This window comes from Phocoena phocoena, chromosome 10, assembly GCF_963924675.1.
Source record: "Phocoena phocoena chromosome 10, mPhoPho1.1, whole genome shotgun sequence".
Taxonomy (NCBI): Eukaryota; Metazoa; Chordata; class Mammalia; order Artiodactyla; family Phocoenidae; genus Phocoena; species Phocoena phocoena.
This window is the reverse complement of record NC_089228.1, coordinates 46,080,799-46,106,201: the sequence shown is the minus strand read 5'-3', so window position 1 is coordinate 46,106,201 and position 25,403 is coordinate 46,080,799. Positions and strand designations below refer to the sequence as shown.

Here is a 25,403-nt window from a genome sequence, read left to right as displayed (position 1 = left end):
GGTGGCCCTTCCAGCAGAAGCAGTACAAGCTCAGAGCAGGAAAGCGTCAATATTCCTATTCTGTTTGTTAGCTGGGCATCAGCTGGATAACGTTTGGCTGCAGCCCAGGGGCCCTGACGAGGAAAAGGGGAACATATCAAAACAAAACAAAGTCACCTGTGGATGGAGGCCTTGACGGTAGCTGGGGTAGGAATTCCAACTTCATTCTGTGGCTGCAGGGAGCCTAGGAGGTTTCTGATGGAAGAGTGCATGGTGGGTTGCAGTCTCCATTCCTCAGGACACATGTTTTCCCTGGCATCTTCTGATCAGAGAGAGGACAATAGCCATGTCCCCCTCGTTAGACTGTTCAGGGCGACCCAAGCCTGGGCCATACTCCAGAGCCTGCAGGCTCACCCCACATCCCAGTCCAGAGCTCCAAGCACATTCCAGAGTGGAGCTGAATGCCTTCACTCCGTGTGGGGCCTCATGAAGCTGTGGTGTGAGTGGCCTTGGCGCTATCTGCTCCCATGGACACCATTTCCGGTATCGCCTCAGAGGAAACAGCCCGGGGTGGGGGAAGGGCGTGCCAGGCCCAAGACACCCACAAAGCCTGTGAAATCTCACTCTGGGCAGAAACAGCTCTGAAATGTCGGGCAGGTAGGGTTGGCTCAGTTTCCTGGGAGGTAGAGGTCTGGGGCCTGGCAGAGCAGAGGGGGTGATGCCTTCACCAGACCACCAGGTGGCCCTCAGCCACCTTTGCCAGCTGCCCACCCAAGCCAGGCTATGCCCCCCAGCATTGCTCCCCGTCAGAATCTGCCCCAGAGGGCACCCTTTACATGCGTTATCCCATCAACACTCACATGTACCCCGGAGGCTGGCATAACGTGCCCCCATTTCACAGAAGAGGAAACGAGGCTTGGAGACAGTCGTTGCCGCCTGGGTCTCAGATCCGGATCCAGTCGGTGTGCTCTTTCCGTGCCCTCAGGCTCCCAAATGCTCTCACGGCTCCTGCACCGCCAACCACCAGAGCCAGCAGGGGGCTCATGGCACCGAAGATCTGACAGGCAGGGACTGTTGCTTCCCAACCCAGGGCAGATTCAAAGCAGCACCTTAGCAGGGGAGCAGACAGGCTCCCAACAGCAGTGGAGAGGGATGGCATACAGCCAGGCGGCGGAAGGACATGAAAAAATATAGATGAAAGAAAGATGGGGCTTCCCTGGTGGCGCAGTGGTTGAGAGTCCGCCTGCCTATGCCGTACCCCCGTCCGGCAGGATCCCACATGCCGCGGAGCAGCTGGGCCCGTGAGCCATGGCCGCTGAGCCTGCGCGTCTGGAGCCTGTGCTCCGCAACGGGAGAGGCCACAGCAGTGAGAGGCCCGCGTATCGAAAAAAAAAAAAAAAGAAAGATGCATGTATGTTTTATGTAAATTCCCAATTTGCAAATTCTGGTCACACTGGTTACTCTGTTTAGCCTCCTGGGGGTGCTGTGAAGAAGCAGCCACTTCCTAGATGAGAAGACCGGATGAGTCCAGGTCTTCTGGGGCCTGTGTGCAGGTCTAGTTTCCTTGACCAGTGGTTTTCAGCGGGGCTGCCCAGAGCCTCTGGGGTCCATGGAACTCCCCAGACCCAGTCTTCTGGGATCTACCTTTCACACTAGCGTTCACGGGAGGTTTTGTCTGTGGCTGCTAAGGAAAGTTCAGAAAGCCACTGCAGTACCCATCCTGTTTCCCAGAAGTCTAGTCCACCTGATCTGTTGGGACAGGAGCAGATGGTCTTAGTGTCATTGCCTGATGGGACACACAACCCACCAACCAACGTTTCTGTCACCACGATGCCCTGGCATCAGCAAAAGCTTATATTGGGAGAATCAGCCAGTGCAAAGGAAGGACCAGGCCTCTAATCCCACTTCTGTCACCCCAGCCAGCTGTGTGCCTGTGAGGCCATGTTATTTCCCTTCTCTGGACCTTATCTGCATCACCTATGGAAAGGGTTTGAATGGGCTGACCTTGGAGTCCCTTTAATGCCAAAGTTCTGAGGGTTTCAGGAACTTCTATTTAAGTCATAAATGGGGAACACATTTGAGAAAAGTTTCATCCAAATAGTTTAAATGAAATTTTGTTTTAAAAAAAGACTTTGCTAAGAGTTCCAGCAGGCAGAGCTTTCATGGTTCCTGCAGTTCTTCGAGCCACAGAAATGGAGCATTTGGGGGATTAAACTGGGTCCTTATTTCTATTCAGTGAGCTCATTGCCAGGAAAGGGAGCCCAAGGCCCAGTCTGACAATTCTAGGAGAGGAAGGCCCCAAGTTGGGATGGTCATGGCCCTCCTGCCAAGCTGGGGCCGCCTTCGCTAAAGGAGCCAGCGCCCCTCTTCATCCTGAGTGAGGATGGATTTGCTATGATGCCAGTCTCTGAGCACAGCAGAGCCCACAGCCTGGGAGTGTCTGGGAGTTGGGAAGCAGCTTCATCCAGATGCTCCCTGTCTGCGGCCACCACCCACATCCACCTGTGTGCGCCACCCTCGGAGCACAGGGCTCAGCCCCCAAAGCTGGGCTGCCAGGATCCACATCCACGCTCCCCCTTACCTACCAGGTCCCCCAAGCCGAGGGGTCACCCCCCTCCAGCCTCTGCTCTGCATCGGTAACGGAACCTACCTCAAAGGGGTTGTGAGGATGAAATGAGTTCCTCCTTGTCAAGCACTTCGTGTGGTACCTGCACATACCTGGATAAACGGAGGCTGTGATTATTGTTACTATCTAGGCCTCAAATGACTGCTCTCCCTCCTGTCTTTCCCAACTAGCAGGACAGCCCAGAGGTGAAGGTCTTGCAGGACAGGCTGGCGGCCACAAACCTGAAGATGAGTGACCTCCGCAACCAGATCCGGGCTGTGAAGCAGGAGCTCCGGATGGCCCAGAAGGTATTTCCCGGCCAGGGTTCGGGTCCTCGTGGGTGGGCCTGGGACTGGGAAGGTCATGGCTGGGACAATGGCTTCCATTCAGGAGCTGGGCCCCGCGAGCGTCATACTGCTTGTTCTGGGTCAGGGCTCAGATCCAGTAACTTCCTTCCAGCCCTTGAAACAGACCCATCAGGTGAGGGTGGTTGCCGGCTGCCTGCGTGACCCTGCATTGAGGCCCTCGTGGTGCCCGCCGAACCCTGGATGGAGCAGGACAGTGCTGTCCACCCTGGAGAGGCCCTTCAACCTTCCCTGTGCTATGTGCACCCCAATAGATCCTGGGCAGCTCCTTAATAAGCCACCTTGGACTTGGAAGCCTATCGAGACCCGTCTCCTGCCCTCTGCTGTCTGTAATATTAGAAAATGTGAAGGTTGTTTGTGTGTTAAAGGCCCCTTTCAAAGGAAAATGCTCGGACTTCGGAGGCAGGCCCAGCTGGTTCATTATTTATTTTTATTTGCATAGTGAATTCTCTGGCATTTGTACCACCAGCAGCGGTTCCTGCTGGAACCACTCAGACCAGCCAAGATTTCCAAAACAGAGTTCTATTGTGGAAACAAGCACCAGAGACTTGGTACGCTAGATGGGTTTCCGTGACAGGCTGCAGAGGGGCACAGGGCACAAGCTGGGGTGTACTGTTTCCACCCGAAAGCCTCGAAGTTGGGCCTGAACACCTCTCTGCAACAGCCACAAAGCTGGGCCCTTCTGGAACCAAACATCCCCAAGTGACATTCGGTAGCCCCCACTTCCTTGCTGCACTCAGACATGGCCCCTTGTCAGTGGCTTTGCACGGAGGGCGAGGCCCTGTGGTCGTGTCCTCCCTGGAACCATCCAGAATGATCTCCGTTCTGGGTGACAGGTGAACAAATTTGGAGCAGGTCTTGGTCAACTTTGTGGTTCACTCATCCCAGAATGTGTCAAGGGCAAGGAGCCCCACCTGGGCATTGTCAGCAGTTCCTTGTCTGCCCTAAGCATCACCAAGAAGTGCTGGGGATGATGGGTTCAATGCTTTCCCAGGGAGAGCTGCTCTTGGAGCGTGGTCAATTGGCCTTTGAGGCGGGGGAAGGGGGAAGGTTGTGCAGGTGGAGGCCGGGCCTTCGGGGAGCCCCACGCACCCAGCACTGTTTCTGCGCGTGCAGCAGCTTTAGGGCTGTGGCAGAGCCCTCTCTCCCGGCCATACTGAAGGCCTCACCTTTTTCAGGTTTTAACCAATGAGGTTGGGGAAGATGTGAACATCCAGCAGCTCCTGTCCTCGCCTGGGACGTGGAGGGGTCGAGCGCAACAAATTCTCGTCTTGCAGAGCAAGGTGAGCGAGTCATCAGACTTCTCCTGGCCCTGAGCGTAAGGCTTGAAATGCCCCAGAAAGACCCACGCTGAGCCACATTAGAGACACAGAACCCGAACATGGCCTTTAGGTTCTGCAGAGCGCACTTGCAGGGCTGTTGTTTCACGTTCTCCCCAGCCAGCCTGATTTTCATTTGTTGTTAAGTGAACAAGCATTTATATAACACTACATACCAGGCACTGGCGCTCAACAAACACCAGAGCCTCTGATTTATTTTACTCCAGGCAGATTTTTTTCCCCTGGTTCATGTAAATTTGCGTGACTGTTGTAGGCTTTTTCCGGTTTTGTCCAGATGCCTGTAGGCTTTTGAAGGTTTTAATTACCAGCCCCCCCCAAAAAAAAACTTAGCCTGTCTCCCTCTTTACGCTTTAAATATTTTGGAGCATCTCTAGAGGCTAGGAACAGGGGCTCCGCAGCCGGACTGCTTGGCTTCGAATCTCAGCCCACCACCCACCAGCTGTGTGGCCTTGGGCAAGTTGCTTCGCCTCTCTGTGCCTCAGTTTCCTCCTCTGTGTACTGTGGATAATGACAGTGCCGACCCCACAGCGTTGCTGGGAGGACTGAATGAGTACAGACGTGTGAGTTGCTTACCGCAGGGCCTGGCGTGGAGGAAACACCGTCCGAAGGTTAGCTGTACCAAGAAACCAAGAGTCACACAAATAAGTGTGTCGTTTCCACTATTTGCCAAGGGCATTGCCTTCATTCCCAGGTTCCCAGGTGGCTTTTTCCCTCAGGGTCTCCTGTGGGGATCCCTGAAGCCAACATGAAGGGGGAGAGGTCTCTGAAAAACTGTGGTTAACGACCAGTGTGTGGCCTTGTGGTTCAAGAGACCTGAGTCTGAGTCTGGCCTCAGCCACTGGTCTCTAAGTTTGGTGTCTTTGGGCAAATCTCTTCATCTCTCTGGGTCGCAGTCTCCTCACCTGTAAAATGGAAATAATAATGCCTCCCTTGTAGGGTTGCTGTGGGTTAACTGAAATATCGTTTGGGAAGTGCCCAGCACAGTGCCTGGCCATAGCAAACACTCAACACATGAGTTATTGTGAGTGTTGTTAAGCTGTGTAAACAAACGGTTAAAAGTAATAGTACTGTGTTCTTTAACGTTTAAATGCAATTACCACACAGTGCCACACGAGGGCACTGAAATGTGCTTTCAAAGCCATACTGAGGCCCTTGACCAGGGATCCTAGTGAATTTTGCCCCCGGCTCAGGTTTACCCAACTTTGTTCCGTCATTTATGTTGCGTGGACGTGGAAATCAGGGTTAGAAGGACCCTAGGAGTTATCCACTGTAAAGCCAGTGTGATAAAGCCGTGGTTCTGTCGGATGACATCCACCTCCCCTGTGCTGAGGGCTTCACCCAGGACATTTTGGGGTTTCCCGAAGTTGCCTAATCGTAGAAATCACCCGTAGCACTTGTTTATAATGCAGATCCCCGAGTTCTTCCCCTGGAGCTCTGCCTTGTTGGTATGGAGTGGGCCCCAAGATCTGTCATCCCAAGAAGCGTCTTGGGGATTCCCAGGCTCAGACAACTTCAGGGTACTGAATTCTCATAACGACATTGTGCAGGCCTCTCCACAGATGAGGGACCTGAGATTCAGAGAAGTTAAGTAATCTGTGCACAGCCACACAGCCGGCGAGGCTTTGAGCTGGTCTCCCTGCTTCCAAACCCTGCCCGCCCTCTGCAGCATCTCCTCCAAGTGGCCAGGAGCCCGTAGCCTCCCGAGGAGCCCACCCAGGCTTGGGTGGCCTGTCAGCTCTTCCTGATACTAAGACCTGCTATCCTTTCCCTCCCAAGTTCCTGGGGCTACACATCTGCTTCTTGGCCTCAGAGATAGGGTGATTTTTCTCATTTACTTTGAAGTCTCTCTTTTCCAAGCTTAACCTCCCTAGTGTTTCCCCTTGTTTTGCTCAGAATGCCACCGCAGGTCCCTCCCATCCGTCCCCCACCCCGGTCCCTCTCCTAGGGACCTCCACGTCCATCTGGAACCATGTTGTCCTCTGTCTAGTGGGGTCTCCTGTCACATCACATGGCGGCCCCTCTGAGGGTCGAGTCTGACTGCAGACCTGTTGTGGAACCACCCTCAGGTTCGAGAGCTTGAGAAACAGCTGGGACAGACTCGGAGCCGGTCGGTAGAAACGGCCAGTGATGAGCTGTCTGTCTATCCCGATCCAAGGAAGCTGTCGGCACAGGAGAAAAATCTGCGGAGGATCCACAACCTGGAGAGGGAAAAACAGGAGAGCTGGGAGGTAACGTGTGCCTGGAAGGGGGTCAGGGGCGCCTGGGGCCAGGAGACCACGACCACCCCTGTGAGGACTTGGAGGCTCTGGGGTTCGGGGTCACCTCTGTGCATGTTCCTCACATCCTGTCCATCCACCTTGAGCTGCCTGACAGGTTCCTCACCCAGAGCCCATTTCATGGACGTCGGGTGGCCGCATTCTGGCTGTTTTGGAGATACTGGACCTGAAACCAGCTCTTGGTGGAATGAGGCACTTCAGTTTGAACCCTAGGCTTGGCGCTGTCCACTGAAGCTTGGCTTTTCTCTTTTTGCCTCTCAGGCAGGGATTGAGGGTCCTCGGGAGGACACACCCAGCGCTGGCCAGTGGGTTTCCTCTCGTGTCCGAGTCTGGCCCCTGTGTTCTCGGGCTGTCATCCATCTGGGTCACGTCCATCATGTGCTTGGGCTGCCTGACACCCCGGGAGGCCGAGGCTGGGAGTCAGGGCTCAGGCTCCACTGACTTGCCCTGTGACCTCAACAGGTCCCCTCCCAGCTCTGGCCTCACCAGCGAGTGAGAGCGAGCGCTCAGCCGTGGCCCGAGTCCCACTCAGCCCTGCAGCCCGTGACCGTGCCCTCTGGTTACAGAAACTTGCAGCGGAGCGGGATGCCTTCCAGAGAGAGCTCGAGGAGCTGAAAAAGAAGTTTGAGGGCGTGAGGTCCCGGAACAAGGTGCTGTCGAGCGAAGTGAAGACCCTCAGGAGTCAGATGGGGACCCTCGTGGAGAAGGGCCGTCATGACGACGAGCTCATCGACGCCCTCATGGTACAGCCACCTCTGGGACCCCTGCCCCAGCCAGAGGCCTGTGACCCAGCCCCAGCTCCCCCGGAGCCCTCCCTCACCCCAAAATGCCACCTGCATAACCCGGGAGCTCATTGCCTCCACTGGGCCCAGCCCCGAAGCCTGGCTGCAAGTACAGGAGCAACTCAGAAGCTGCCCGAGGGCCGGTACAGGTCGCATTATGTGAGGTTGATGCCAGGCACAAGCCACTGCACCTGTGGACCCCAAAGGGGAAAGAAGAGGATGAGGGGGCAGCAGATGGGATTACACCCTGGGATATTTCTCATGGAGGAACGGAAGGGACAACTGAGGGAGGCGCTGGTGCATATCCTTGTCTGTGTGACAGCATACAGCACCCCCGCTTCTGGGCACGTGGGGTGTGGTTTATAATGGTTAGTCACCAAGATAACCCTTAGGGACACATAATCCCATTTCACGGATGGGGAAACCAAGGCTCTAATTGGCTAGATAAATCATCCAAGGCCACACAACTGAATTCAAACCAGATTTATCTGATCGTAAAACCTCCTTTGATTAACAAAGCCGCACTGCTTTCCTGACCCTAGCCTGGCCTTTTCTCTCTGGGGCCTGAGCCACCCCAGGGTTTTGGTCTCTGAATTCCTAGCTGTGCCCACAGGCCCCTGGGGTGGTCATGACTGGCTTGACGGTGGTGCAAGGGGGAACTGATGCTGGCTTAGGCATGCCTTGGTCCATAATAATTCACCAGGCAGTGTGGTGGGCAGGGCACAAAAGACCTGAAATCTGGGCCCCCTCTGTTCATAACTCACTGTGTGATTCTAGGCTAATTGCATCCCCTCTCTGAGCCTCAGGTCTCAGTTTTTATTTTATTTTTATAAATTTATTTATTTCATTTGTTTATTTTTGGCTGTGTTGGCTCTTCATTGCTGTGCACGGGCTTCTCGTTGCGGTGGCTTCTCTTGCTGCGGAGCACGGGCTCTAGGCGCACGGGCTTCAGTAGTTGTGGCACTCAGGCTCAGTAGTTGTGGCTCGCAGGCTCAGTAGTTGTGGCGCACGGGCTTAGTTGCTCCGCAGCATGTGGGATCTTCCCGGACCAGGGCTCAAATCCGTGTCCCCTGCATTGGCAGGTGGATTCTCAACCACTGCGCCACCAGGGAAGCCTCAGCTCCCAGTTTTTAAATAAGGTGTGGCCTGGATGTCCATTGAGGTCCCTGGGGCCACTATTCTTTGTCACTGAATGTGCATGGTGAGAGCTGCAAACAAGCCCTAGCCCTGCCATTCACCAGCAGTGTGTCTTGGGCTCTCTGGGCCTCCATTTTTCTCCACAAAGAGGTGAAGACAACGCCCTCACCTGTTCCAGGTCGCCAATATGGTCCTTCCCAGCCCCCAGGCAGGAAGCCTCCACCCCAGAGGTCTCCTTGGGAGCATCTCCAAGGATGGGGCCTCCATCAGGTGCTGAAGGATCCGTGGTGAGGGGTCCAGGTACTGCCTTCAAAGGTGGTCTTCCAGCACAGTGGGATAGGGCTTCTTTTTACCCACTGGCTGAGGGGCCACCATCTGAGCTGTTTTCTGTCGTCCCGAGAGCCGCTTAGATGTCCTTCTTAGCCTCGATCTCAGGGAGAAAGAAGTTGAGGACAGGAAAACCTGGTTGAACCCCGCCCTGAGGACAGGCAAGGTGTTCCTCCTGCTTCTCAGGGAAACACTAGCGTCCCACTGTTAGGTTCCCGAGGGAGCACGGAAGGGATGGGAGCTGCGGGTGGAAGGAGGCGGTCTTCTCTCGTGTCTTCTTTACTCAGGGCCGTGGCTGACCCTCACCCACCCTACCACTTGGCCCCGCAGGACCAGCTGAAGCAGCTACAGGAGATTCTGGGCAGTCTGAGTCTGCAGGAGGAGAAGACGCGAGCGTCCAAGCACCACTTGGACCAGCAGCTCAACAATGAGGCTCAGCAGAGCAGCAGCCTCGTGGCCCAGCTGCGGGCCACGGTGGCTGAGCGGGAGGCCAAGGTGCGGCAGCTGGAGGTGGAGATCGGGCAGCTCAGTATGCAGGTGAGTAGGGCGCTGGCTCAGCCCAGCAAGTCCATCCAGTATCCAGAGAAACCTCAGCCACCTCCCCTTCTCCCCACCTGCCTTCACTTGGGCTGCGCCACGTCCTACCTGGTCCCACTTTGGCCCCCTGCTTCCATCTGGCTCCCCGGCCCATTGTGCACACAGCTTTCCTCTCGAAGGGACACACCAGATTGTCTCCCTGCTCCACATAAAACCTGTCTGTGGCTCCCCATCACTATCCGCCTCACCCAATCCTCAAGGGTTCGGGCTCCTGCCAGCTCACCCTCTCCCTCCCCAGCTGTGGCCTTCGTCCTCATGGTCCAAGATGGTGGCCACAGTGCCAGCCTTTACGTCCACATTCCAGGCAGTGGGATGGCAGAAGGGAAGCCACGCTCCTTCGTCCAGTTTGCAGGGCGCCATGTGACTAGCTCCTGCTCCCCCCACAACCCTGAATCTTCTCTTCACTCCCCACTTTCCACAACTCCGGCCATGTGAATGCCATTTAGCTCCTCCATGGCCTTACTTTCTCCCTACTCTGGGCCTGTGCACATGCCTGAAGCACACATCTTCCCTTTCCTCCCCCTCAGCCTTTCGATCTTATTAGTCAAGAGCTCCTCCAGGAAGTTCCAGGGCTCCCATTCTGGGTCACGTGCCCCTGCACTCCTAACTCCCTGTACATTCCCAAGCCAAACTTTGGTCATGCTGTGTGATCAATTTCCTGTTTTCTCCCCCAACCTCTCCTTGAGGGGGAAAAGACCATGGTGCCTGGCCCAAGACTGAGCACACAGTAGTTGCTCAGTCAATGCTCGTCTAAGGAGTGAGCTCCTGAAGGTATTTTCCCTTGGCAGAGGCCTGGAAGGAACAGCATCTTCACCTCACCGCTGTCCTGGCTCCAGGCACACAAAAGAAGACTGATTCTCACCTCAGAGGCCCCCGGACAGCTGGGGCCAAGCACTACCCCACCAGACAAGCTGGCACACACTGAGAGTTTTCTCAGGATGGGCAGGGCTTGGGGGACAGGCCAGGTTGTTTGGGGCTCACGCCAGCTGGCCCACTGTTGATGGCAGCCTGACCTCCTGCTGGGGGTCCTGCAGTGCTCCTCCTTCAGCCGGCCCCACCAGCCATCCGGAAGAGGGAGGGATGGGGGAAGGTCTGAGTGTCTCCAGCTGACAAAGGCCAGTGGCCTCAAATCACACCTGGCATTCATCCATGTGGGTGGGGCTACCTAGAGAGGTGGGCCTGTCCCCATACTTCCCCCTGGGACCTGAATGTGGAACAGCTTCCCGGCCCGATCACCCTCCTTTGGCCATGAAGCTCCCTTTCTGAAGAGAGGCATTATTAGCTGTCATTATAATGCAAGGAGCGCCCTCACCAAACAGGCCTCGCTTTGCACTCCTGAAAAGAAGCCTCTTTCATATCTCCTGAAAGCCCCAAAATCAAGCCAAGGCCCCCTCCTGCCTTCTCCAGGCCTCTGAGCCAAAGCCCTGAGAATGGAACCCACATCTGTTCCCTGCAGTATCTTCGGAATAAAGGAGGAGGCGAGGGGTCCAGTGGGCCCGAGGTCAACCCGGCCTCCGCCAAGTTCCCCGAGGACCCGGGCCTGACCAATTCCCCGGCCTCAGCAGGCGATCACGCTGGCAGGCTTGTATCTTCTCGGTAAGAAAAAGTGGGAGGGGTTGGAAAGTGAATAGTAATTATTCAGAAGAAAGGATGGGAAGCCACAGGTGCAATTTTACGATGCCTGTGGTGTTGTCCTCCCAAAGTGGGGCGGGGTTGCGGGGGGCTTCCGTCAGCCCTGCATCTGCATGAAGGAGCCAGTTAGGTCCAGATAGTATTACTTCAAGAGCGTTTGGTTGTAGCTCCCTGTAAATTCCTCTCCCACCTGGCCTCGAATCTCACCCGCTTCTAGGATTCTCAAACACACCTGTGTTGGATTGTTCGAGGCTCTGATGATCCCTGCTCCTGTCTTGTTTTAAGCAAGGAAGGGTTCTGGAAAGGAGGGCAGCAAATCCACAGGGCTGCTGCAAGGGCCAATGCTGGCCCCCTCCTCTGGCTCCCCAGTGCCCTGCTGGCCCCTGCTCCCCTCCGAGCTGGGCCCAGCCTGCCTGCCCGTGGTGATGTGCCTGTTCCGCCTTCGCACAGCTCCGTGACCAGCCTGGGCCACACGCTGGTGGAATCTGCTCTCACACGGCCTTCCCTGCACAGTCCTCACGGGCCCTCACCCAGGTAGGAACCCAGGCCCCCCACCCCGGGCCCTCACAGGCCTTCCCATCCTTGACTGCTCAGTGAGTATTGCCATCCCATTACAAGGACGGGAAACTGAGGCCAGGCCAAGTCCAGGGACTCTTCCAAGGTTCCATAAGGACATGGAGGGTCAGGGAGGTCCAGTGCCTTATCCAATGTGATAGGGCAAGCAGCTTCAGAACTAGAGTCTTGGCCTAGTGTTCCTTCCTGCTACCACAGAGTTAACACGAGGAATCTTCCAGGGCCTGGAGCCCAGCACCTTCCCTTGCCTCCCCTCGCGCGTTGAGAGTCCATCTCTAGGGGAAGAATTTCACGTCATATGGGTTCCCACTTTAAGCCACTGATATCCCCTCAGCTCTCTGGCCCCCTCTTTGTTGATAGAATCAAGCCTTAGGGCTTAAATGGGCCCTTGTTCTTCCTGCCAGCTCACAGACAAAGGGTGGCTTTGTCCTGCCTCGGAGCCCTGTCCCGAGCCCCACCCACTGTCCACTGGAGCTACGCTCCGGCTGTCAGCTGCTTCTCCCACCCCTCGGGCAGGTCAGTTCAGGTTCCGTTCGAGCCTCTGAGGGGCCCTCATCTCATGTTTGACTTGCTGTGTGGCTCCGTCAAATCGGTCCTCCTTGGGCTGCTATTCCCCAAGAAGTGCTTGGGATACTTCTGGCCTGACATTTGGTAGCACAGGTACCCGTGGGCCAAGGCCACCCCTGCAGATGCCCCATCCAGCAGCCTGGGGTCACAAGGGCACTGGGAGAGAGGGGCCCAACTCTGAGCCTCAAGGGCCCATGCCACACTCTTCCAACACCACAAGGAAAACAGACAGGCTCTGTCACTCTGAGGTGGTTGTCACAGTAGTAGAGGCAAGAAGATGGACAAGATGCCCCCAAGGTCCCTTCCAGGCTTATGTGGCCATGACCTTTGCACTCCACAGGGATACAGGAGCCGATGTGCCCTGGGCTGCCCAGACTGCTGGTTCTCAAGCTTGTTTCTTCCACCACACACAAATATTTACTGAACCCAACCGTGTGCGGGCCCCTGCCCTCACGGAGCCTACAGTGCTCTCCCGTCAGCGACAGGACAGACGTTCACGGGGTGGGAGTGACCCCAGAGAGCGTGTCTGTCAGGGCTGGCGTGGCGGCTCTGATGGGGTGCCTGGGAGGCAGGCGGGGCAAGGGGATCAGCTCCTCCCCCAACGCGTGAGATCACAGGGGTGACTGGCGTAGGGTTCCCCACCGCGCTGTGCACGCCAGTCAGCTGAGGATCTGCCGGGTTAGATGCAGGCTCTGATTCCGCAGGTCAGATCCTGCAGGAAGTGGGATCCTGCAGTTCCAACAAGCTCCCAGGTGATGCCACAGTCACTGGCTCAAAGACCACACTGAGCGGCAGGGCCTTAGAGGGTATTTAGGAGCCAGAAAATGGAGGAGCCTGTGGTCCTCAGAGCCCATCTCAACCAACCCCTGTTTAGAGGGAGGACTGCGGCCCCGCCCTCCCCATGTCCTGTGATTCTGGAAGAGCGAGTCAGCATCACCAGGGTCTCCCTGGGAAGGGCGAGGGCAGAGCAGAAAGCAGCTTGGCGCTCGCACATGGGCTCTGGGGGCTTGGGGTGGGGGGCAGAGCTCACCTTGGGTCCCAACCCCAGCCAGCAGGTAAGGCCCAGTGGTGAGGAGGGAACCGGTGATGGGCTGGATCAGGGCTGGAGAAAACTGACCAAATTACAAAGCAAGTGTCCAGGGTCCAGGCAAGTGGACTGGGCTTGGGGCCATGCCAGGAGATACAGGAGGGCCAGGACAGGCTGACAGGGAGACAGAGGCTGGGCCTACCTGACACTGAGAAGGGTGGTCAGGTCCCAGGCCACACAGGTTCCCAGGGCGCCCCCAGGTCCCCAAGAGCCAACTTCCATAGCCGCCAGACTAATTCCAGGCCCCTACAGGGATTGGATGGACAAAGGTACTGATGGAACTACAGCCCTGCTGGGGTCTGGCTCTGGAGCCAGTGAAGTGAGGTCTAGAGACTTCAGCAGGCCCAGGAATAGTAAACTGAGAAGAAGCCAACGGAAGAGGCCGGGAGGGGCCGGATTGGCTGCTTCTCTCTGGCACCCTCTGAGGACCCCTGAATGTCCTTCCAGCCCCTCCCACCACCATAGGGATAAGCATCTCTTCAGGTAACCCTTAAATGACCTCTGCCCGCACCTTGGTCCCCAGGTTCTCGGACTCCCCAGAACAAAAAGCCTGGCAGAAACAGGTGACAGAGTTCAAAGCCCTGTGGCAGGCCGCTGAGGTGGAACGTGACCGGCTCACCGAGTTTGTCACCGTTCTGCAGAAACGGTAACACCTGGCGCCAGGGATGCACTCTCACGGGCCTAGGTGGGCTGAGGGTGGGCAGCCTGGCCCAAGGGCATCCCTCTTGGACAGAGGCCAGGCCGCGTCCATGACTGGGTCCACCTCACTGGTGAGTCTGGTTCCTACAGTGTTGGCCCCGGGCATTCCCAGCCACGTCTCACGTGACCCTCAAGTGCCCCTCTGTCTTGGGGACCCGTTGTCACACTTGTGGTTTGCCCTGTCCTACATGCCCCCCGTAGGACAGTTGCATGCAGGTGGCTGTGAGGTGGGCATCTCAAGGGAGGGACTCTCTGCAGTAGGTAAATCAGTCGGATCAACTCACCAGTAATGAAGATCTTGCATGAGCATGGCACTGCACTCGGTGTCACTGGCGGCTTTGGTGGGAAGAAGTCCCAGGCTAGACTGAGGTCTGGAATTACAAAGAGGAAGAGAGCCACTGATAGATGGGGAGCTGAGACTTCCCTGGTTGGGGGAGGAAAGTATGTGGCCCAAGGCAGTGGACCAGGGGGTTTGGTTTCCTCCAAGGGGTTGTTGACAGATTTCTATTCAGATAAATCAGTGTTCCTTGCTCAAGTGACCCTTTTGGCAAGAACTGTAGGTGCCCAGGCCAACACATGGCCCAACCGTGTGACCTCCGCACTGAAAAATATAAAGGACAACACTGAATGTCTGCCTGAACAGGCCGTGTCACATGTCAGTCAGGGCTCTTTGGTGACAGACAATAGAAACCAATTCTGGCTAAATTAAGGGAAAGGAGAGTGTGGGAAGGTGCTGGCCGACTCCAAAGTACTGCCCTCCTTTGCAGGGCAGAAGAGGAGCCCAAGAAGATCCAGGGACCTTGGTAGCAGGAACCCTTGAGTGGTCTCTCCTGGGCCACTGGAACGATGTAGGCCCAGTGGCTTTCAGTTCTTGTGCCAGTGGTTTCTAGGAGAGAAGGTCTAGCTGGCCTGGGGTGGCTCACACGTCCAGCCCTGGACACAGGCCAGGCACCCTGACTGGAAGGACCTCCAGGTGCTGACATAATGGAGGAGGGGTGGGAATTCCCTGGCTGTCCAGTGGTTAAGGCTCCGCACTTCCACTGCAGTGGGTGTGGGTTCGATCCCTGGTCAGGGAACTAAGATCCTGCATGCCGTGCAGTGTGGGCAAAAAAAAGAAATGGAGGAGGGGCAGCTTGCCAAAGGGAAAGATGGAGTACAGTCACCAAAGGAGCTGGGGTGCTGGGATGGCCACTCCCTAAGCAGTGAGGAGTGATCAGCTTTGTTTTCTTTTCAGTAGAAAAGAGAGGATATGAATTGCAGTCATTGCTCAAGCAAATGAGAAAAAGTAACATTAATTCTTTTTCTGTCATTGAAATATAATGGAGGGCTTCCCTCCGTTATATTATATGGTGCAGTGGTTAAGAATCTGCCTGCTAATGCAGGGGACACGGGTTCGAGCCCTGGTCTGGGAAGATCCCACATGCCGCAGAGCAACTAAGCCTGTGCACAACTACTGAGCCCGCATGCCACAACTACTGAACCCCGTGTGCCTAGAGCCCATGCTCCGCAACAAGAGAAGCCACCGAAATGAGAAGCCCGTGCACCGCAACGAAGAGTGGCCCCCGCTCGCTGCAGCTAGAGAAAGCCTGTGCACAGCAGTGAAGACCCAATGCTGCTAAAAATAAAAAATAAATAAATAAACTTATTTTAAAAAGAATAAATAAATTAAAAATATACATATACAGTGGATAATACAAGCCTCTAACCTATCCAATGGAAGAAATATACCCAATTATGACTTTCTCTCTCAATTCCTTTGAGTTTCTTTTTTTTTAAAATTTAATTTATTTAATTATTTATTTTGGCTGTGCTGGGTCTTCGTTGCGGTGCGGGGGCTTCTCCAGTTGCGGTGCAGGCTTAGTTGCGGTATGTAGGATCTTAGTTCCCTGACCAGGTATCGAACCCCGGCCCCCTGCATTGGGGGCGCAGAGTCTTAACCACTGGATCACCAGGGAAGTCCCTCCTTTGAGTTACACCTGAGTTTTGGGGCGGTGGATTTGTGCATCAAGGTGACTTGGTTATCTACTGCTGCACCATCCCAAACCCGGTGGCCTCAAACACGATGGTTTATTCTTTCTTACCATTCTGCGGGTGGCCTAGGTAATTCTGTTTCACATCATGCCACCTGGATCACTCACATGCCCCGTTCAGCCAGCTCAGCAGGGGCACCTCCATTCTCCTGTACGTGGCCTCTCTCTCCGTGTGGTGCCTCATCTTCCAGGGCCTCTGGGATGAGGGTGGGGCAAGCAAGGCGCCTAGGGCACAAAATTAAAGAGACACTCACTCTCAGAGTCATGCGTGTGTGATTCTCTCTCAGCTGATACCCTAGAGCTTTGGGGGAACTGAATTTTATTTAATTTTCATTAGTTGTTTTTAGTTTTTTTCATTAGTTTTTGATGGACCTTTAGGTTATTTTAGTCTTTCGCTTTTGCAAATAAGTTTCAAGGAACACGCTTGAACAGGTTGTGTTAGTAGCTGTGTACTATGCTGGCATACAGTTTTGTGTTGGTAGTTGTATTCTTTTCAAAACTGTTACCATTCTGTTCCTTCTTGACTCTTCACCAAGGTGGGAAGAGCACTTCCTCCAACACTGCACATACATATCCAGGCTTCCGCTCTGATTTGCATGTGTGTATGTACGTATGTAATCCTTTGCTTGGGTGAGATCTCTTGGGACAGTCCTGGCCTTCTAGCTGAGCCTTCAGTATCACAGAAGTCTGAGATGCCATACCTAACCACAAGAAGGACCTTAGCCCCAGCCTCAGTGAAAGTAATCAGATCCTTTAGTAAAACAACCAAATGACAAGTTCTTCAAGGCCCGTGAATTCATGACAGGCATATAGAGAATAAGAATAATAATAACAAACAGAAAGCCATCACTAAATCCAGGAAAAGCAAGCAAATAAGAAAGAAAATGTAATCATGAGTCTGAATAATCTTCCTACTGTAACCCCTTGTGGTAGACAGGATTTTGTCCTCAGTGCCCTTCACCCCACTCTTGTGCCTGTGAGTACTTTATGTTATATGGTAAAAGAGACTCTGCCGATGTGATGATCGTTATGGACCCTGAAATAGGAAGATTATCCTGGATTACCAGGTGGGCCCAATCTAATCACTTGAGCCCTTAAAAGCAGAGAAATTTCTCCAGCCCGGGCCAGAGAGATGCTTCAGAAGACGTTAGAGTCAAAGCATGAAAAGGGTATCTGGCTGGCTTTGAAGATGGAGGGGGCCAAGTAGCCTCTAAAAGATGAAAGTCACCCAGCTAACAACCAGCAGGAAACAGGGATTTCAATCCTTCAGTTGGAACTGAATCCTTCCAACAACTTGGACGAGCCTGGAAGCAGATGCTCCCCTGGAAACGCCAGGTAAGAGCCCAGGTCAGCCAACACCTTGATTTTGGCTTGTGAAACCTGGAGCAGAGAAACCAACAGAACCTGCTGAACTTCTGACTTACAGAACCATGAAGCGATAAATCTGTGTTGTTTTAAGCTAAGTTTGTGGTGATTTGTTACAGCAGCAATACAAAACTAATACACCACCTAACACTAATTGAGCCCAAAAATGGTAATATAACTACATCGGGAGGTGGAGAGGCGATTCTGTTTGGCAAGGAGAGTACTAAAATAAAACTAAGTTCTCATGTTGCCTGACAGGAAGTCCAAAGATTATATTTAAGACTTAAAAAATTAGCAGGATAAGCATCTGAAGAAATATGGCAGTAGTGGAAGAAAGAGCTCAAAGCGGTAGAAGTGGTTGCTTCTGGAGAGCAGAAATTGGGAGTGAGGAGGGGTGGGGAGAGGCTGTGTGTTGTTCTGTTTTGGTTTTTTTTCCTTTTAAGCCTTGGAGAGAACGATATGGTTTTAAATGCACATTCCTATATTACTGCAATAAAAATCAGGAAGGACGAGTCCCATGCCCACTGGTGTAAGGTGTGCCCACCTCTCTGAGAGCCTGAGCAGGTGGGGTGCCAGGGCTTATGGCAGCCCCTGCTCTCTCATCACCAGGGTGGAGGAGAGCAACTGCAAGCTTCTGGAGTCAGAGAGGAAGCTGCAGGAGGAGCGGCACCGCACCGCGGTGCTGGAGCAGCAGCTGGAGAAGATGCGCCTGGAGCCTGGGAGGACGTCAGCTTCTCAGAGAGCAGCCCCCAGGAGCAAAACAGGTAGGGCTGAGGTGGGGCCGGCCCGGGGTCACATTGGGGCCATGGTGCTCTGAGGCTCCTGGTTCTGACTCGGGGGCCAGGGGGGAGAGGACACACAGCAGCAGGGGCAGGCAAAGCTCCACCCTGACGGAGGGGCTGACCGGTGCTGCTGATTGGCTCCTCCCTCTTTCCTGAGCTCCTTACCTTTCAAGGGCAGGACCCTAAGGTTGCTTGTGTCACTTATGCTTTCATCCCATTGGCCAGATCCTAATCACATGACCACACCAGCTCCAGAGGACAGTTTAGTTGTCCTAAATCAAAAGGTTAGTTCTAGGGCTTCCCTGGTGGCGCAGTGGTTGAGAGTCTGCCTGCCAATGCAGGGTACATGGGTTCGTGCCCCGGTCCGGGAAGATCCCACATGCCGCGGAGCGGCTGGGCCCGTGAGCCATGGCCGCTGAGCCTGCGCGTCCGGAGCCTGTGCTCCACAACGGGAGAGGCCACAACAGTGAGAGGCCCGCGTACCTCAAAAAAAAAAAGAAAAAAAAGTTTAGTTCTACTGCTCTAACACAGTGGTTCTTAAGGTACAGTCTCCAGACCAGAAGTGGCAGCACCTTGTGGGGCTGGGGAAGTGAGGGTGTGGGATGCCAGAACCAGAAGCCATTTCTGGGGAGGAAGAACCTTCAGTGTGAAGAGGATGAGCCTGCCTCTCTCCAGCATCCCCATCCCAACCCCTCCAGGCTCGGGAGTAGAGGTGTTGCCCCTCAACTTCCCTGCCTCTCAACACCCCAGTACTCCCCCGCCCCCAGCCAAGGACACTCAGATTTTTTCCCAGCGCAGAGATCAGAACGTTTCAGGAGGACATTCCAGAAGTAGGACACAGAGGGGGAGTGGTGCCATTCTCCCACCAGCAGGGCCAGGGCTCCAGGGGCCTTCCAGGAGCTGCTGAGAGTCCAGGCTGGGGAAGTTCCTGGGGTCTGAGCCCTGCTGGGCTTGCAGAAACAGGTCCCTTAGGAATGTAGTGTCTCCAGACCATGGACGCACCTCCTGCCATGTGGCCGGGCTCCCAACTAGGGACGGCTAAGCCACAGCAGGGAAAACCACTTTGGTCCTGCCTGGACAGGGAAGGGCAACTGCCTGGGGAGAAAGTGACCATGTGGCTTCTGTCCATGCTTGCCTGTGACATGGGAAGAGCACCGCCCCTCTCGGGGGCATAGCACACCCCTCCACCTGTACAACAGGGAGCCTGATTGTGCAATGTGGTCCCCCGTGGCAATTCCATGCCAGTGGGGAAGAGAACAATAAACCAGTAAAAGATGGCAGGTCAGATGGAGGCGAGTGCTGTGGCTTACAGCTGAGTATAAGGGGACAGGAGGTACAGAGAGCAGCTGTCTTCTACGGGGCGGCCACCCTAACTGATGAGCTGATGTCTGAGCAGAGATGGTGGAAGGGGGTGAGGATGTGGCATAGATAACAGAGGGAAGAAGAAGCGCAAGGGCCCTGAGGTGGGCGCACGGCTGGAGGCTTGGAGGCAGTGAGACTGGATCACGGGGAGGGGAATATGTGGTGAGGTAGGGAAGTCACGAGGTGCTGAGGAGGTGGTCCCATCACACAGGCCTTGAGGGCCAAATGTGTGTTCACTGTGGCCTCACAGAGCTCTAGAGGCAAGAACTATTATCCTCACGTTACAGGTGAGGAAACCAGCTCAGAGAGGTTGATGATTTACCTGGGGCCACACAGCAGAAAGTAAAAGCCAGGTCTGCTGGTGCCAAGTGATTTCCCCTGCGCCACGCCACCGCTGAGGGCCTGTTCAGCACAGACGTCTTCTGATGCTGTGACAGTGCTCGAGATCCCCACCAGGTGGGCTTTGATTTCTTTTTCTGAGCACTCTTTGTCCCCTGGTCCCAGCCACCGTGGATCCCCTGTGCGTATGGATGGAGACTGGAGGTGAGGGACCCAGAGGTAAGAGGGCATCAGATGCGGTGACAGCCTAGACTCAGACTCGACCTGCAGGCCAGACCTCAGGCCCAGCTGCCTTCCAGAAACTTATAGAGTGCAAATATGGAGAGTAGTGAGAGGAACCTCCTTGGTACAAAGCGGGCAGTCGGAGCCTGGAGGAAGGCAGCCCTTGTCCTGCACCTTGAAGGAGGTCTAATGTTTCAACAAGTGGAGAAGCAGGAAGTGGACAGCTGGGGGTGGGAGAAGGAAGTGTTAACACAGGGCCATGGCCTCACCACATAAAGTGGCTGCTGCTGCCCCACAGGTGTGCCCACCTCTAACACCAGGCACAACCCAAAGGAGAGTGAGAGGAAGGACCCATCTTCTGCCCAGATCTCCAATGTGCCCGTGGAATCCCAGATGGAGGAGCTGACCACCAGGTGCTCCCTGCCCCGTCTTCCTGAAAGGGTGGTGTTGTCTGGGTGGAGGTGTTTTGATAGGCAGAGGGATCACATCCCTCCCGCTTTGACTTCTATTTGCCCAGAAGGCTGGTCCTGCTGGGTCCTGGGTTCTAGGCCTGCAATTCAGTAACTGGCCATCAGAGGGCAGAGAAACCCAGCCATAACCCTAAAGAGCCCATGGTCCCAAGAGAAGTTTTATCAAGTGTGGGTCACTGAACCCACTTTTCTCATTCAATTAAACCTTTTAAGGTCAAATGCAGTGGTGGGAAAGGGGGAACCTCTATAAATTAGTACTCATTCCTGAGGCAGCCAACATTTGGGGGAACGACTGGGTACCAGGCCCAGTAGCTGTGGCTGGGCCCAGACAGGAATCCCACATGGTATTCCCCCAAGGGTCCCTGAGAGGAGTTCAGAGAGTACCCTGAGTCTGAAGAGCAGCCGAGCTGGCAGCCTTTCCCAGGACCCTCTACACGCATGCACACACACTCACGTGTGCCAGCTCAGCCGCGCTGAGCCCCCTTCTCTGTGTGGTCTAGGCTGGCCATCCAGGTGGAGGAGAACGAAATGCTGAAGGCTGCCCTAAGCAGTGCCCTCCGGGGAAAGGAGGAGGACTTCCGAATGTACCATGAGACCCTGGGCCAGGTGAAAGGGGTCTTCCTGCAGGCCCTGCGGCAGCAGAAGGCAGACAAGCACTAGGATGGCGGCCCAGTGTCAGCCTGGCTGGACGGGGCAGCCTTAGGCCTTGAGAGGACGAGGCTCTATCTGAGGACTCCATCTGCTCCTGGAAGCCAACCTGGGGCAGCCAGCTGGGCCCCTTCTCCTAGAAGAGGCTCTCCAAGGGCAACAAGAGCCAACATCCCATGGCAGGAGGGCAAAGGAGAAGCCCTGGGCATGCTTAGCGATGGCAAGGGAGGAGGCCAGTAGCCTGTCGGCATCGGCAAGAGCTCTGGGATGAGAAGCTGGCTGTGGACGGACAGATGCAGTCCCTTGGGCAGGTGCTCACTGCCCTTGTCCTAGAGCCTAGCGGGGGACCCTGCATGCCCACAGGGCTCCACAGGTGCAGGAGAGCCCAGAGGGCTCCAGGCTGGGAGCATCCCCCAGGCCGCCCAGCCCCGCCCCACCTCCCTCACCAGAGCATCCTCACACCCCACTCCTACCTCCATTGCTCTATCTGTGGGCATCCCCACCCTCTACAGACTTGGGGGCACCATGCTCCTAGCCACCTTGTCGGCCCACCCCTTAGGGTTCTTCCTTAGGTGCAGACCCTCAGGCTTGTAATAATAATGATGATTTTCACGATCACCACAGCTCCCAGTGAGTGGGCACCTACTGTGGAAACCCGATTCCATCTAGACCTCTAGTAACCCAGGGGGTTGTCATCCTGTTTTACAGATGGAGAAACTGAGGCTCACAGAAAGACACGGAGCTAATATTTAACCCTGGCCTGCATGCCTGCAAAAGCCAGGGTCCTCCAGCAGATCCGAATACCCAGGGTGGGCGTGCCTACCCAGTGCTGGGCAGCTCTGTCCCCCTGCCAGCTGCTCCAAGAGGCACCTCTTTTTTCTTCCAAAAGGCTGCAGCTGGTGGGTGCTGGTGGCAGAGGGCAGAGGTGGGGCCGGCTTGGAGCTCTGGGCAGGGAGATTTTGAGGCAGTGGGTCCAGGCGAAGGCATAGTGTCCCTGCCTCACCACAGCACAGGGGTGAACTGGGAGGGCTGCTGCAGGAGAGCCCCCAGACCCCTCTGTGACTGCCGCAGTGTCACCCCTCTCAACTGCGGTTACTGCCATGGGGAAGGGTGGCTCCATGGAGGGTAGCCACACACCCCGACCCCAGACACCCTGGCCACACCTGTGCACACAGGGGCCCACACAGAGACACAGATGCACACAAATGCCTAGACTCAGGGGCATGAATCACACGTAGACACACATGTGCCAGCAGACAATGCCGGCTCCACACTCACAGGCCCTGCCTAGCCATTCCCCTGCACATGGGATCAGAGAAAACTTCCTTCACGGGAAAACTGAGCACCCTTTCATCCTCATGGCCTTCACTACACTTGCTGGGGGTCTCTAGACCTGTCACCCCATGCAGGGTCGGGGCTCCGAGTAGCGGGGCCAGCATGGAGTCCCTCCTCAGCCCCATCCCCGAGGAAGGGCTCGAGCAGACAGGGTCCCAGAAGCCCCAGGTAGCTTCCCCCATGGAGCGGGTTCACGGTATGTATGCCGCATATGTGAGCCACTGCACAAGTGACACAAGTGACCGGTCTTCACGAGCGGGAATGTGCATCTACATACACACACACACACACACACACACACACACACACACACGTGTGTGCTTAGAGCAGGTCTGCTCCATTCCCCCAGCAGAATCCCTCTTCAGGACCCACTGAGTTAAAAGGTGCCAAGTACTAGTGCAGCGGCTGGCACACAGTAGGCGCTCAATAAACGTCAGCCCACAGTATTACCTCTATTAGTTCCACACATACTTGTTGAGCAATTACTCTGCCCTAGGCAAGGGGGTGCCAGGTGAGGCAGACTCAGTCCCCGAGCTCCTGGAAGCCCCAGATCAGCTGGGGAGACAGATTCCCAGGCCACCATCTACCGAGCCAGCTGGCCATCAAGCAGTCATCGAGTGCCAACTGCATACCAGCCTCTCCAGGCCTGTGAGGGGCCCAGAGGTGAATCTGACTTGCTGCTGCGGCCTTCAGGGAGCTGCCTGTCCGGTCAGAGAGGCGTGGGAAATAGAGTGCCGCGACGGGGCGGGATGGGTTGGGGATATGCAGAGACAGAAAGCCGTATCTCAGAGCCTCCCACCTTTCCTGTTGGCTTCCGGGCTCAATGCCCAGGTCTGGGTGGGGTGAGGGCTGTCCTTCCAATCTCCTTGGGGTGTGGGTGGGTAAGGGGGTGGGGAGGGGAAGGCCCAGGAGAAGAAAGGGTTGTCAGAAGGACCAAGGGCTGGGGCCCTGAAGGTGGGCCAGGCACGGAGCGCAGCAACCTGGTCTGTCCAGGTTAGTGCCTGTGGCCCCTCCTGAGCAGCACCGCCTGTCCCTGCGGCCCTGAGGAGGACCTCCCAGCCCTCAGGCAGGTGGGCAGCAGGTGGGCTGGACCTGCCTTTCACAGATGGGAACGCTGAGGTCCCTACCCGGAGCCACAAGGTGGTGGGAACGGGAGACAGGTGCCTGGAGAGTGGAGGAACAGCAAGCAGTGAGGCCGGGGGTGGAGACGCCTCACGTGAGGACTCTCCCTGGCCGCACGCCAGGCTGTGGGCCTGGGCGCTCAGGTTCCGACACTGACAGCTGAGACCCGGCTGAGCCATGGGTGTGACTTGGCCACTGTCCCCTTGGGGGCCTTTGGGGCACCACAGCCGAATTGGACAAGGCTGCAGTCTGGCTCAGGCTGATTCAAGCCCCAAACACGCCCCCATGTCCCTGGGCCCTCCCCTGCTCTCAGGAGGCCGGGTCAGGGGGGCCTGCAGCAAGAGGACTCCTCTGGGCCCTCGCATCCAGTGGCCAGAACTAGCCTCCCCATCCCCTCCTCCAGCGAGCTCACGGCCACCCCACAAGGAAGTCTCTGCCCACGCACCCCCTCTCCTGCACACACACCATATCTCCTATAGTCCCTGAGCCTTACACACACACACACACACACACACACACACACACACACGCCATAAACAACATACCACACACACACACTTTCCCCGACTTTTTACTTTGAGCGACAACAAGAAACAAATGAAAAGGACTTTGAGACTTGAGAGAACTGGCCCCCTGCCCATCTTTCCCAGTAGCCCTTGCTGGTCTTAGCCCAGTCACTTCCTGCCCCTCGTTTTGTGAGCACCAGGTGCCCTCCCCTCACCACCCCTCACTCGGGGGAAGCTGGCCTCAGGCTGTCCAGCCCCAGGTCAAAGGGGCCTCCCTAGCCCTCTACCCGCCTGCCACCCCCACAAGCCAAGCTCCCTACAGACCCCACCGCACGCGGTGGCCCGGTGGACCCCTCCTCCTGCTGTGTGCGAGCGCTGCCTGTCTTGGCCTCTGGAGCGAGGGGTCTCAGCCTCTCTAACAGCCTGTCTTTATGAGCAGTTCAGTGAGCCAGGCCCTGGCCACGGAGTGAGCCATCGAATCCCCCCAAGAGCCCAGTGAGGTCAGGGCCGGCAGTGTGCCCATTTACAGATGAGTATCTGAGGCTCAGAGAAGTGGGTTGCCAGCAAGGCGGAGCTCAGGCTCAAGTCAGCTGGCTGTACCTGTGCTCTTAACGGTGAAGCCAGAGCACCCCGTCTGCCTCCCAGAGCCATTCTCTTGGAGCCTCACGAGGGCACCAGCTGCATGGCCGGCTCAGGCTGGTCTCAGCCAGCACCAGGTGTGGGTGAGCTGGGTTCTTGCCCCTGCAGGGCAATCAACTCCAGAAGCTCCTGCAGCTGAGCCAGTGACTTAATCTAACCTCCTGTTCGTCAGTTTCCCCTTCTATCAACTGGGGAAAATGGTAACAACCACTTCCCTAGAGGTTGTGGTGACATTAAAAAGAGTTAATCCAGGTACAGCCTCAGAACTGTGATTAACTTATTTCTCCTCTAACAACCACTGACTCTACCTCAGGACTCTACTCGGGTGCCCCACCTCCTCCAGGAAGCCCTCCTTAACGCCCACAGTCTGGCTCAGGCACACCCCCTCCCCGACACTGGCCTCCTCTAGCACCCATGATCCATGACTGCAGCCCGCACGCAGCCCCTCCAGTGCAGTGATCACCGTTCATGCTTCTCAGAGTCAGGGACCCGCCGTGCAGGCCTCCGTGTCACTCTGTGGGGAGTGTGTGCTGAGAGGAAGCTCAGCGCCTCCGGGTATTGTGGGAAGGGAGGGTACTCTCCCTCCCAGGCCTTGCTCAGGCCCTGGAAGTGCCCCT

At 55.8% G+C, this 25,403-nt stretch overlaps 1 protein-coding gene across 1 annotated transcript in view; it reads left to right on the top strand.

The window, feature by feature from the left end:
* The window catches only part of CCDC13 (coiled-coil domain containing 13), a 28,881-nt gene extending 7,685 nt beyond the window's left edge, over positions 1-21,196 (top strand). Inside the window, exons 5-15 of the mRNA XM_065885928.1 lie at positions 2,776-2,892; positions 4,128-4,232; positions 6,356-6,517; positions 7,132-7,308; positions 9,142-9,348; positions 10,865-11,004; positions 11,491-11,574; positions 13,791-13,913; positions 17,971-18,125; positions 20,365-20,479; positions 21,037-21,196. Of these exons, the coding sequence (XP_065742000.1) occupies positions 2,776-2,892; positions 4,128-4,232; positions 6,356-6,517; positions 7,132-7,308; positions 9,142-9,348; positions 10,865-11,004; positions 11,491-11,574; positions 13,791-13,913; positions 17,971-18,125; positions 20,365-20,479; positions 21,037-21,196 (1,545 nt within the window). The remainder of the gene's footprint in view (positions 1-2,775; positions 2,893-4,127; positions 4,233-6,355; positions 6,518-7,131; positions 7,309-9,141; positions 9,349-10,864; positions 11,005-11,490; positions 11,575-13,790; positions 13,914-17,970; positions 18,126-20,364; positions 20,480-21,036) is intronic.
* The last annotated feature ends 4,207 nt before the right edge of the window (positions 21,197-25,403 follow it).